This window comes from Muscardinus avellanarius (genome assembly GCF_963383645.1).
Source record: "Muscardinus avellanarius genome assembly, chromosome: 1".
NCBI lineage: Eukaryota > Metazoa > Chordata > Mammalia > Rodentia > Gliridae > Muscardinus > Muscardinus avellanarius.
The window spans coordinates 210,291,115-210,304,592 of NC_137786.1; the positions used below are offsets into that span (position 1 = coordinate 210,291,115).

Sequence of the window (13,478 nt, forward strand, 5' to 3'; positions counted from 1 at the left end):
TTTTATATGTGAAAGAATTATTCCTCTAACAACTTTTAGTTTTTGCGGATAAGGACTATATTTATTTTATTTCATCCACGATGTCCTTTCGGAAGGTGAACTCTTGTCATTCATTCTAGAAGCCGACATGCAGGAAACTCACCTCCTCCCTCCAAGTCGTGGTTGAGAATTCACTAGACATCAGGTGGATGTATATGCATTGGTGCATTTTGCCTTTATACTCAAGAAGCAAATGACAGGAATTTGAGATGTGGAGGATACCGAGTCTTGTTTTCAAAGAATTGCGCCCTTGGCAGTAGAAATGTTGTGAAAGAAACCATTTTTTTGTTGTTGAAAATTGTGCCGCCTTTGTAAATGGATTTGGGAAGTGAAGAGTTTCAGTAAAGGGATGTCCTCCTTGCAGCACAATTTGTCATTCAGAATGATGATCTTAAACAGCCCTGAAACCAGAATTGATTTTGATTTCACGTTTGAACTGATGTTTACATTGGCAGCTAATGGATCTGGCAGATGTTGGTTTTCACATTGAGAGGCCTGAAACTTACCCTTCTTGCTCTGTTGTTGGCAGGCCCTAGCCAGGCTTGGACCATTTCTAGGCCATTACAGGAGGGAAACCAGCGAGGGAATTTGACTTTGAACTCATAAATATGTGCATTACAATGCCAGTCTCTGCATCAACCTTCCTGAGCTTCATGCTGCTTCTTACATGCCACTTCTCTGGGTTTAAAATGTTTGGGAAGCGCACTTAATGCTGCCTAGCCATGCTGATATCCCACGGTAGTGACATTTCTTGGCTTTGAGCTTGCATGTGTAATCTGATCAAGTTAAATAAAACATGTAATGAAAATGCATATTTAAAAAAAGTTCATGACGTGACATCGTGGGCTGCGATGCAGGCTCCGTGGACACTTTGCAGCTCTGCCCTTTCTATCTGTGAGGTCTCGAGGGAGGTGACTCTCATGTTCAGAGCTCATTGCAGACGACGCAGGAAATAATAGAGCTGTTGGGAAGACTCGCTGCACTAATGTATATAAAATGCTGAGCACGTAAGCGCTGGCTGTTATTGTTTGTACTTCTGCTAATTAACGAGACCATATTCTAAGCTTTCAATAACTGATCATAGCAGAACTACCTTCTTCACCTCTCCCACCACAATCCTCATTTCCATGCTGTCTGACTATACTCTCTCTGGCCAGAGCCCTAAGAATTTTGTGATTTTGCTTATAGTGAGGATGATATCTATAGCAGCGAGAGAGGCATTTCAAATAAGTTTCAGTTTTTGAATATCAATACCTGTTCAGTTATCTCCCTAGATGGGCTGCCATTGGCAACGGCCAAGGCATGCCTGTTGCTAATTAATCACTTCCACTGAGAACCTAATTAGAGGCTTCAGTAGGATCATCCTTGAGTAGCAGGTGGCACTGTCCTGAGCCAGCTGCAAGTTCCTGGTAGCTCTAGCCAGCCCTCTGGTGCCCTGGAAACTTACACTGAGGACGGAGGAAGCTTGCTGTGCCTCCATTTGTCTGTCCTCCTTAGAGAAGTCTGTGGGCGATCACCGGTTGTCTGTGATGTGTTCATGAACTTTCACACATTTGAGAGTAAGGGAACTCATCCTCGTATAATGAATTGGATTGGCGAGAGAACCAGGTTTGGTTATTGAATTCTCGCGATCGTGCCAAACAAGCAGGAAGCATGTGTTTGCAAGTGCTAGAAATGAGGCCATGCATTCTGAATATGACTGTACTTCATTTTTTCTGTTGAAAGTTAAAGTACTTTCCTTCCGGCATCATTGTGTGTATGTATGTATGTATATATATGTGTATATATATATATATATATATATATATAATTTGAATTATTGCTATATTGCTGCAGGATGAAACCAGCACTCCATTTTCTTCCTCTTCATCCCCTCAGGAAACTATAGGAAAATGAGGCAAAAGTAGCATCTTCCTTTTTTATTTTCCTGCAGAAAAGCAGAAATTAGGTTAAGAGTGCAAGGTGCAATCAAGTTAGGCCCCAAACGGCATTTCCCTAAGACCTTCCGGGTGGACTGTAACAGGAAAGTTAAAGTAAGTGGAGCAGTATGCTCTTTTATAGAAAGAGGAATCCCTTGAGTCAAGTTCTCAGACGAGGACAGGCACCGCGAAATGGGCCTATTTTTCGCGAGCCTACTTGCCTCGTTGTTTTGATTATCCTGGGCTTTGAGATGACTGGTGAATTCTGAATTTGGCAAAAGGATCAACTGAAATATTTTGTATCTAACAGATGTGCTGCTGCTTCCAGGAGAAGTGGAAGAAGATCTAAGCACCGGTCTTTGTTCTTTCACTCCTTCTGTGGACCGACCTCTCACTACTGAAGTGAAGCCAAAGTCTGCTGTAAAAGGAACAGAAGAGAAAACTGAGGAGGTACTCCACAGGGATGCCAGCCTCGACACGGCTTAGAATTTGTAATTTGTTCTTTCAGAGAAGTGCCGCTATATCCGAGTGCTTTTGTATTTTTCTCAGATTTGTGAAACTTTAGCATTCAAGTTGTTTAATTGGTGCCTTTCACTTTCATCTCTCTCTAATGGATATATTTTTAAACACATAGGGCAATTATGTTTTTATGTGGAAACTATTTTTGCTTTTTGATGTACGCCATGCTATAGAACAGTGCAACCTAGGGACTGTGCAATAGAAGGAAGACTTTTCTTATCTCTTTTAGTCTGAACTGGATATTTCTTGTTGCCATTATTTCTAAGGTCCTGTGAACCTTCTGTATTTGTTAAGGTAAGGCCTGGTTGCCTAATAATAGAGAATAGCAATAATAAGTCAATGGCTGGAAAGTAGAAGTTTATTTTTTATTTAACCGTTCATAGAAAGCTCTGAAACTATCCAGGTGGCTCAGTTCCCTGTGGTCACCAGGGACCTAGGTTTTCCTCCTCTCTGAATGTTCACTGTCCCTTGGGACTTTGTGTGTTCTAAGTCAGATCACTGTCATGCCTGGAAGGACAGGAGTTGGGAGCAGCAGAGCACTGCAAAGCCCAAGACTCGGGGCCCTTGATTTCTGCTTGCATTCCTTTGTTGACAGCCTAGTCACGTGTTCATGTCCAGCCACAAAGGAGGCTGAGCAGGTCCCCTGGCCATGTGCTTTGAAAGCAGGAAGAGTGCAATCTCTGCTGTACCTTGATTCTCCCAAATGTCATCTCCTGCTATCATTTTGCAACTATGTTATCTGTACTTAGCAAATATGCACCAGTGTTGAAATGCTGTTAAGTGACCTTTCTCACCCTTCTTACTTTAACATAAAGAGGGATTGGGCACAGAAGTTGTTAAGGCCTCCTTCTTATTGCTTTCTAATAAGAACACTTTATTAGAGGTCTCTTATGATTATTTAAATCATTTAGATACTAATCGTGTCCCAGGAAGGTAATCTGTTATAGAATCAGCCTTTCATTCAGAAATAATCAACATTTAAAAATTTTAAATTGCCTTTTTTCTTCCTCATAGTATTTCTATTCATTGACATCACAAAAATATACCCCGGGAACTTGCAGGCTTATATTAAACTCCCAAATTGGTTCCAGACAAATCGATTGGGACAGCCACTTTTCAATGTGCTTTTTGAATTATAGATTGCTTTCTTTGAGCTGTAAGGAGCTAAAATTGCAAGGTTATTTCTAGCAGGAATCACTTTCTTTTTAAGACTTGTTTATATTCTTGACTTCAGTTATGATTATACAAGCTATTGGACCAGCCAATGGACATGGCACCTAGTACTGTTATAGAAATACAATTATATTTCAGTGCAGTTATAAAATATTTGTTTCAGGAAAATTATAAAATTGTTATAAAGTAGTTTCAGTTAATGGGTTGAAGACGAAGCTGAATGTTTTGTGGAATCTATCCAATACCCAGTGAAATATAAGTTAAAATTTATGTATGATTATATTTTTATAATGAACATATAAATCTCTTAATTTTACAGAAAATGTAAGCATTTTTAATGTTGGAATCAAAATGATATAAACATTTTTTATATTGTCAAACTCACTAGTCATCGGCATATAACCTTTGAATAGCTAGACTAATAGTTTAGTTGAAATTTTTCTTTTTGTGTGGTTTGGGGATTGAACCCAGAGGCATTCTACCCTTGAGCTACACTCTCAGGCCTATTTTTATTCTTTATTTTGAAACAAGGCCTCACTAAGTTGCTGAGCCTGGCCTTGAACCTACAGTCAACTTGTCCTAGCCTCCCAATACTGGGATTACAAGTATGCACCACCAAACCAGGCTGGACTTTTATTTCTAACCATTATTTGTTAAAGACACTTTCCAGAACTGTCTAGAATCACAGTACTGTACCATTTGTTCCTTGGTTTGATAACGTTACTTTTATTTTAAAGTACATAATGTCAGTAGAAGAACAATCATTAGTTTCCCATAAATATGTTCTGTAAGGGCCCACCAAAAGGCCATTTTGTGACTAGAGATAGTATTTCTCTGACCTGAGTCTGATAAGATAGAAACATGTTCTGGAGGTCCTGAGTTCCTCCTGTCTATTAAGAACCCATCGACTTTCTGATATGGGTTGGAGCTATTTGAGTTTTCCCCCGTTGTCACTGGTTTTATACACAATTCATTTTCTTCTTAGAGCCAAACATTTTCCAGGCACGTTTCATTTCTTATTTGTAAATAACGTCTTGCCTTGGTTACTCTATTTTGATGAGTTTTAGAAGTTTTGAACAGTTTTGTAGGGCAAAAAGAACTCACATTAGGAAGATGAAAAATTGTCATCTCCTGACCACAAGACTATAGAAGAGATCATGGAAAAAAACCTGAGTGGTATTTTAATAGATCTCCATTTTTTTTCAGTTCATAATGGGAGTATAAAAATTCTCAACTATACAGACAGTTTATTTACTATATTTCTTTGTACACTAGCCTACAGCTAGTTGCTGCCATTATTGATTTGAGCATTAGTTCTTTTTTCTTTAATTTGCCTATGTGGTGCTGTGAATGAAAGTGATTCCTCCTTTAAGAGTTTCTCTGTTAGAACAAGTCACATGAACAATTTCAAGGAAACTCAAAGTTTTCTAATAGAGTACACATTCTATTCTCTGAGAGACTACAAAAAGATTTCAATTAGATTTGAAATTAGACACCTGAAATCCACATATTTCTCTTAGCTCCTTAGGCAAAAATAACAAGTTAATAACTTAATTCATGGTTCTTTTTTTGTTTAGCAGTAGGGTATTTGGTGTTCTATTGTACAAATTCTTCTCTGAAATAAATCAGAATTTCAGTTTGTAATCTAAAGCTTTGGCTCTTAAAGTATAGAACTCTAAAATGAACCCAACTTAAGAGAATTCCTAAAGGGTGCCACGGTAGCCAGCAGTGGAAATACAAACATAGAAATGCAACTTTGCTCTGTTTTAAAACCTATCATACCAGTTGTGGTGGTGCACGCTTGTAATCCCAGTACTTGAGAGGCTGAAACAGGAAGATCCAGGTTCTTGGCTAGCCTCAGCCACTTAGTGAGGCCCTCTTCAACTAAGTGAGACCCTGTTTCAAAATAAAGAATAAAACAAATGGGACTGGGGATGTAGCTTGGTGGTAGAATTCCCTTGGGTTCAATTCCCAGTACCCCCCACCCCAAAGCTGTCATATGAAGGGTCACATTGCTGTTTTCTGAATTGCAGTATACATGCAGTCTCATTTTGAATGACATATTCTTCTCATGTCTTTGAAGAGTATATATCACTCATGCTTTTCTTCACAAGGTTATTGAATTCAAATGCAAAAATGTCAGGATGATTGCTGAGCTCAGTTCCGTACATGTAGCAGACATAAAATTAATATTTATTGAATGAACAAATGCATAAACTAAAAACCTCACCACTTACTGGGAGTGACTTTCTGATATCGTAACATGGTAGAGGTCATTCTTTCTTTTTCTCATTTCATTGCCCTTAACATGTAAACATGTTTAAGTCTCTTCCATCTTTAACCAAATGGAACAAAACATAGAAAAGCAGCCTTCTCTTTACCGTGGGTTTCTCCGGTTGCTGTCTATTCTTTTCCTTTCTTTCTTTTTTCCTTTCTTTCTTTCTTTCTTTTTTTTTTTTTTTGATGGTACTGGGGGTGGAACCCATAGGCTTTCTACCTCTGGGCTATACTCCCAGACCTATTTTATATTTTATTTGGAAACAGGGTCTCACTAAGTTGCTGAGAGCCTCGCTGAGTAGCTGAGGCTGGCTTCGAACCTGCACAATCCTCCTGGCTCAGCCTCCCAAGCGCTGGGATTATAAGCGTGCGCCACCACGTCCAGCTCTTTTCCTTCTTTTGTAAACCACATATTTGAAGCTTCAGACTCTACTGGTTTACTTTATTTTCTTTCCACTCATTTCTTTTTCGAGATACTACAGGAAGTCCTTGACCCCCAGCACCTGCCTGAATATGTTGGGATAGAAGGCGCCAATTACTTTACTGATCCAGTGTGTGCCTTTTAGTCTTTATTTTAATGGATCTTGTACTGTGTCGACATCATTGATCTTCCCCTGGAGCTCGTGCTGCACTGCTTCTTGTCTCACTGTTCTGTCGTTCTTCCTGAGTTTCTCTAATTGTTCTTCTCTGCCTGCTTTGGGGGGTTTCTTCCCATCCCTCTCTGATGAGCTGGTGTTCCGCAGGCTTCCACACTTAACCTTTGGCTCCTCTTACCCAACATACTTGGGTTTATTTTCCTCTTAAATTACTACCTATTATGCTTATGTCTTCAAATCTGTAGGTCTAGCTAATCAGACCTTCTTTTCTGAGCTTCAAGTTGTTTGCCTACTGACTTCTCTATATGATTTTTTTCACATATCTTCAAATTCAACAAAGGTACCAAACTTATCTTGACCGCTTCTCTTCCTCTATTCTCCCTCTTCTGCCATTTCTATATCTAGTCTGTTATCAAGTGCTACTAATTTTACTTTCCAAATATTTTTCAAATCTTTGCTACCAGCGTCCTGTTCTCATGATCTTTTTGCCTGGCCTGTGTTAGCAGGACCCTGAATAACCTTCTGGTGCATCCCCCTTTAAATCTATTCCTTATTTAACTTTGAAAGGAGTTATTTAAATATGATCATCCAAATTTAAATTTCCCTGTCTGCAAAGCTGTCCTTCCCTCATCCTGCCACCTAATAAACCTTTTAAGATCTTGTTAAGCCATCACCCCTCCAGTCATCTGTGACTCCTTCCCAATCCCCTCCATTTTTTTTTTTTTTTTGTATTCTAAGTCCTTATTTCATTGTAGGTACTTAGTAAAATCCAAGTGTCTGCCCTGCTTTCACAAAATACTACAGGGACTTTTCATCACATCTGGGATGACTTGGAATGATATCATCTTTATCTTTTGCCATTCTTTACTTTATAGTTTATATTGTGATGATGCTGAACTACTATAAGACTCACAAATGTGAAACTATCTTATTTTCATGTTCTGTTCATTCAGATTTCACTGTCTGCAAAGCTGTCCTTCCCTCATCCTGCCACCTAATATACCTTTCAAGATCTTGTTATCACCTTCCAGTCATCTGTGACTCCTTCCCAGTCCCCCCATCCAGGTCTGGGCAGGTCCCCTTCTCTGTTCCCATCACCTCATGACCATACCATTTGTGCTTACCACATTGTACTACAATGATGAGTTCATGTGTTCATATCATTCATCTCAGACTTAATACAGGTCTTCATCTTTGTATTCCCAGCACGTTACACATTGAATAGAATCTAATGGGAATATAGAGCTTATGAAAAAAACAGAAAATATATGAATGGTTTTGCAAGAGACTATTCCTCAGATATTTCAACTCAGGGAGGTACTGTCCAAATTGTATTACATCTTGAAAATGGTTTTAAATATCCCAAGTATCATAATTTTGGCATTATATATATGAAAATATTACTATTTTGATTTCTTACTTTGTTATTTCAGCATTTAACTGATTGCACAACTAAGTAATCTAACAATAGTTGTTGTTAATAGCTTACTTTCTAAGTGAAGAAATTTGTATCTCTACATTTTTATATCTTAAGTTTAGTGTAATGAATAGTTCCCATGCTGGCATTCTAAGAACAAATTTCTATATCTGTAGTACCACAAAATTGGATTTATAGTTGTAGAGTCTATTGGGACCTCAGAGAAAGGAGAGGAGCCAGGGGAGGAGTAAGAAGGGTGGCCCCTTTCTTTTTTTTTTTTTTTTTTTGGTGGTACTGGGGTTCCTGGAAGCCCTCCTTCCTCCGGGCTACACTCCCAGACCTATTTTATATTTTTGAAACAGGGTCTCTTACGCCAGCACGGCTGGCTTCGAACCTGCGCGATCCTCCTGTCTCCGCCTCCCAAGCGCGGGGATTACAAGCGTGCGCCACCACGCCCGGCAAGGGTGGCCCCTTTCTAGAAAGAAGTTGACCATGGGAGTCAGCCCCTAGCAGAGAGTTTAGAAAGAGAAAACATAAGCCTTGCTGTGTCTGGGCTGCATGGCAAGGTAGGAAATAAGTGGCGGGATGTGTGAGGGGTTGTGGAATTTTCTGGAGAGGGGCAGTGCTCACGGAGAGTCAGTGAAGCCTGCCTGCCTTCCCCTGCCCTGGTCTCCCTTTTTTTCTGGCCCGTGGTGGGAACCCAGGCAATGGTGCCTCTTATCATTTACTTCTGTCAGAAAAGTACACAGGCACTTTCTAATAAAGAGGAAATGACCGAGTCTCTGGAATTTGTTCTCTTGCTGGTTTTACTAAGAAAAGATGATAAATGTCTGGGTGTTTTTGCTGTTAGCCCCGCACACCTAACTACAAAGACATGACTTGCCGAGAAGTTAAGAAAAACCTACTTCTCGTGATTTTTCACCTTTAGTAGCAGCACAGCACATAGTTTCTGGCAATGTGCTCCGTTCTTACAAACACTGCAGATGCTACTCAGTGAGCTCATCTTTCAAGCAAGAATATTCAAAGCTGATTATAGCTCCATGTCTTTTTTCATCCTTGCATAAACCATAATTTTCAATTATTTCAGCATCATCTTACATATTACTGAGCTAGATAGAAGTGCTGGATGATTTCATTGTATCGCACACCATTTCCTCTTGGAGGGGCTTTTTAGGGGGTGATATGATGAGATCTAAGGTATTCTCTTTGCTCATTGGAAAAATATGATTTTTAACCTATCATTTCTTCAGAAGTCTTTAAAACTCACCAATTTTGAATAAATAGATAAAAAATTACTATATTTCTTTGTGGCTACTCTGACTTCAGATAAACTGTAACATTTAACATTTCTCTGTATGATAAAAGGGACCCTGAACTTTTAAGCTAAAGATGCTGATACTGTTAATTTCATGCCTACTGCTTTTGGCCAGGAGTTTTATGCGTATTATCTGAAGAAGTATTGTTAGTATAGTTTATTTTTGTCTTTGAAAATTGTGTTTTGCTAATACAGGTCCTTTTTAGTAAATGGTAAAAATGTATTTAAGGTGGACCAAACCTTAAGGTATATTTTCTGACATTTTAATGTAAGTCCTAGTTTTTCCACATGCCTTTAGCCCTGATACTACAAGTGGTAAGAAGTTTAATATATGTGTACAAGGGAGACTTTCTTGGGCAGAATTAGTTAATGATATTCATTCTGATATGGCATGGTGCAAATGGGGCATATTAAGAGGCTTAAATTAGGTCAAATTGAATAATCAAATTTATTTCTTTACTTAAAAACAGCTTAATCAGCTGAGAGTGCTGAAGTCTAAAAAAAGTTTAATTAAATATTAATAGGGAGTTTATGTTTCCAGCTTCATCTTCATTTATAGTAATTGCATATGTTTTTTTCCTTTCTTTGTTACCTTTTATAGATACTTGGAGATGAGGTTCAGCCCTTCTCACTTGATGACACATTTGATTACGACAATGTGACTCTAACCCCCAAATTCACTCCTGCGGAGATAGAGGCCATCCAAGCGCGACTGAAGCGAGAGAGAAAGAACATGGACTTGCCCTAACTCCAGGACGACTCCCAAGCATCATCGGATTTCTTTTGATTTTTTGTTCTTATTCAAGCAACATTAGAATAAAAGTAAAGCAACAGTAAGGAAATGATCACATGTGCATTCATTTATCCAAGTTACTATCACCAGGGAGAGAGAGTGACTGCCAAGGTGGGATGGATGGCTGTCCCACAGAAGTCTGTCCTGTCATGCAGCTGTTGCATCCTTTGGTGGGGAGATGGGGGGAGAAGAAGGGGCCAGGAAGTAACACTTAACACTTGCCTCAAGGTCTGCTCCATGAGAGTGCTGTGCAAGGTCCTATCAGGACCTGTAATGAGGATTGGAAACAGGATCTCGCCTTCTCGAGGGTGAAGGGTGGTTACACATGTGAAACATATTGTGACATGGAGAGAAAAGAGCGCTTGTATAGGATTAGTGGGAGAGTCCAGGCTTCTGGGATTGGTTGGGAAGGGCTGCTGAGCATTGATTCTGTGTCATATATTTCTTGCCTTTTGGTATTGCCATTAAACCATATGTGATGGTAATTACAAAGTACAAGAAATGATCTGTCTCCCGAAGCTTAAAATACAATTTGAAAAAGCAAAACAACTACAGAATGTAAAAACATATTATGAAATGCTAATTATATAGGCCACCTATAAATGAATTAAGGAAATGAGACAAGAGCAGTGAAGTCACAGAACAAGGGGGAATAAGCTATATGAGATAATTTTTAATATTGAAGGAATCAGTAACAAATCAAGTGTACTTAGTCTTTTTTTTTTTTTAATTTTATTTTATTGGTGCACTGTATTCATACATCATAGTGGGATACAAACTTTTGTAGACATACATGCACACATCGCCCAGTCAGCCCCCACCCGATCCCCACCCCATTCTCTCCCTATCCCTCCTTCCCATGCTTGGCTTAGTGGTTGACATCTAGTATTATAGCAATTTATCCAAAATTAAAAATGTTAATCTCACATAACAGTTTCATTTGTCTGATACCAAGCTTTTGATAACTTAAAGATAACATTTCAATATTTCTTTTTGCTTTCTTTCTTACCAGAGAATATTTTTTTTCTATTTTTTAGGTGAAACTATCATATATTCATATATTTATTTTTCAGAAAAAAAAAATCTATCCTAATATGGAATATGAATTCTAGATACCCAAAACGATCTTGAAAAAGAACAAAGCTAGCAGATATATATTTTCTGATTTCAAACCATATAAAGCTACAATAATTGAAACAGTGTAATACTGTTCTAAAGGCAGATATATAAACCATTGAAGTTAAATACAAGCCTAGAGCTAAATTCTTCCCTATATAGTCAAGTTATTTTTGACAAGGTTTCCACGAACATTTGGTGGTGGAAATAATAATCTTTTAACTAAATATAGTTGAAAAATAATAATTACATGGAAAAGAATACAATTGGACCCTTACCTAATCCCACATACAAGTATTAACTCAAAATAGATAAAAGACCTAAATATAAATCTTAAGACTATAAACTTTTAGAAGAAAATCTGGGTCATAAAACCTCACAACATTGAAATTGGCAGTGATTTCTTGGTTATGATTTCAATGGCACAGGCAACAGAAGAATATACAAACTCCCTAAAAAATAAGAAAAAAATATTGTATATCCAAAGACAATGTAAACAGAGTTAAAAGTTACTAATAGAATTGGATAAAATATTTCCAAATGCTATATCTGAAGGTATATTAATATTCCAACTAGAAATCCTAAAAATTAACAACAATAAAGGCAAACAATACAATTTAGAGATAGGTAAAGACTAACAAAAATAATGAATCTCCACAGATAACCAATCTTAGTTGTCTGTTGGATGGAAAATCTTGTTTCTCTGCTTCTGGTGAGTGTTACCTATTTCTTCTTTGTAGTTAATCTCTTTGAGTATTTTCTCTAGCGCTGGTTTTGAAGACATAAATTCCTTCAGTTTCTGTTTGTCATGGAAGCTTCTTATTTCTCCATCTAATTTGATAGAAAGTTTTGCTGGATAGGAAATTTTTGGCTGGAAGTTGTTTTCTTTCAGAGTTTGGAATATGTTACTCCAAGCCCTTCTGGCTCTCATGACTTGGTTTGGGAAGTCTGGAGTGATTCTAATTGGTTTGCCTCTGAATGTCACTTGGCCCTTTGTTTTTGTTGCCTTTAAGATTCTCTGCTTGGCTTCCACATTGGTCATTTTGACAATTATGTGGCGTGGGGATCCTCTTCTCGGATCCTGTCTAAAGGGAGTTCTATAAGTTTCCTGGATCTGTGTGTCAACCTCTTGCTCTATATTTGGAAAATTTTCTGCTATTACTTCCTTGAAGAGATTGTTGATCCCTTTGGTTTCATTTTCTTTTCCCTCCTCTATTCCAATTATTCTTAGGTTAGCTCTCTTAAGATGGGCCCATATTTCTTCCATGTCAGATTCCTGCTGTTGGATATTTTTTTCTAGATTAGAAACTATGCGTTCATTTTTGGATTGCTCATCTTCTAAGAGTGAGATTCTGTTCTCCATGTGTTCTAATCGGTTGTTTGTGCTTTGAATTGAGGCCTTTACTTCATTAATTGCATCCTTTATCTCTTTTTGGCTCTCTCTGAGTTCTTTTCGAAGCACCTCTATTATTTCTACAGTTATTTTCCTGATTTGATCTTCTAGAAATCTCTGATTTTCTGTTTTATCGGGTTCTGATGTTGTGGGGTTGTGCGCATTCATTACTCCAGTGTTATTCCTCTTTCCCATGATTTCGGAGGTTTGTGCCTTCTCTGGGTTCTTCCCTTAGGTCACTATGGCTTCACGTAAGGTGCTCTGGATCTCGAGTCTGTATTATCTCAGACCCCACTACTCCTTTACTGGGTTGTATCACAGAGTCTCCGACCCAGGGAGTCGATAGAGGCTGCTTTAAACTATGGGGGGTGCCGGGTTGCACGTTCTCCTATGGTGTGATATCTCTGCCACCACCACTCCCTCACTGGGTCAAGTCCCAGGAGGTACAGTACTGGGATTTCTCCTCTGTGGCCCGCAATTTGACTCACTGTTCTTGAGTACGCAGATGTAGCTGTACTGGACTCGGTGAATTCACTGCTGCTGCCGCCGCCGGTAGCAATATGGCGCCTCTGCTACACCCTCGGCCGTGAGGCTGGCATATTTTTTCTTCTCTGGTTTTGATTTCCACTCTGAATCCCTGCAGCGTGTGCTGAGCTCGGCCACTGGGAGCTTTAGACGCTCTCTGCGTGGAGAAATCCCGCCTGGCTGTTCTGCAGTGGCTCACCTCGGCTTGCTGTAGCCGTCCGTTGAGTTCGCCGCTGCCGCCGGCAGTATGGCGCTGCTGCCGCGTCCTCGGGCGCGTGTGTCTCCTCTGTGGCCCTGAGCTCTGTTCTCAGTCCGCTTTCTCTCTGGAGCCTGGTGGGTTTTTTTGTTTTTCTGGTGATGGTGTTTTCTGGCTATGAAAGAAGCTGGTTTTGTGGT

At 39.1% G+C, this 13,478-nt stretch overlaps 1 protein-coding gene across 1 annotated transcript in view; it reads left to right on the forward strand.

Moving 5' to 3' along the window:
* Nucleotides 1-10,003, forward strand: part of IFTAP (intraflagellar transport associated protein) — a gene marked incomplete at both ends in the record, with an annotated part of 49,150 nt that extends 39,147 nt beyond the window's left edge. Inside the window, 2 exons of the mRNA XM_080690657.1 lie at nt 2,269-2,408; nt 9,857-10,003. Coding sequence (XP_080546783.1) covers nt 2,269-2,408; nt 9,857-10,003 — 287 coding nt within the window. The remainder of the gene's footprint in view (nt 1-2,268; nt 2,409-9,856) is intronic.
* Nucleotides 10,004-13,478: the final 3,475 nt, after the last annotated feature.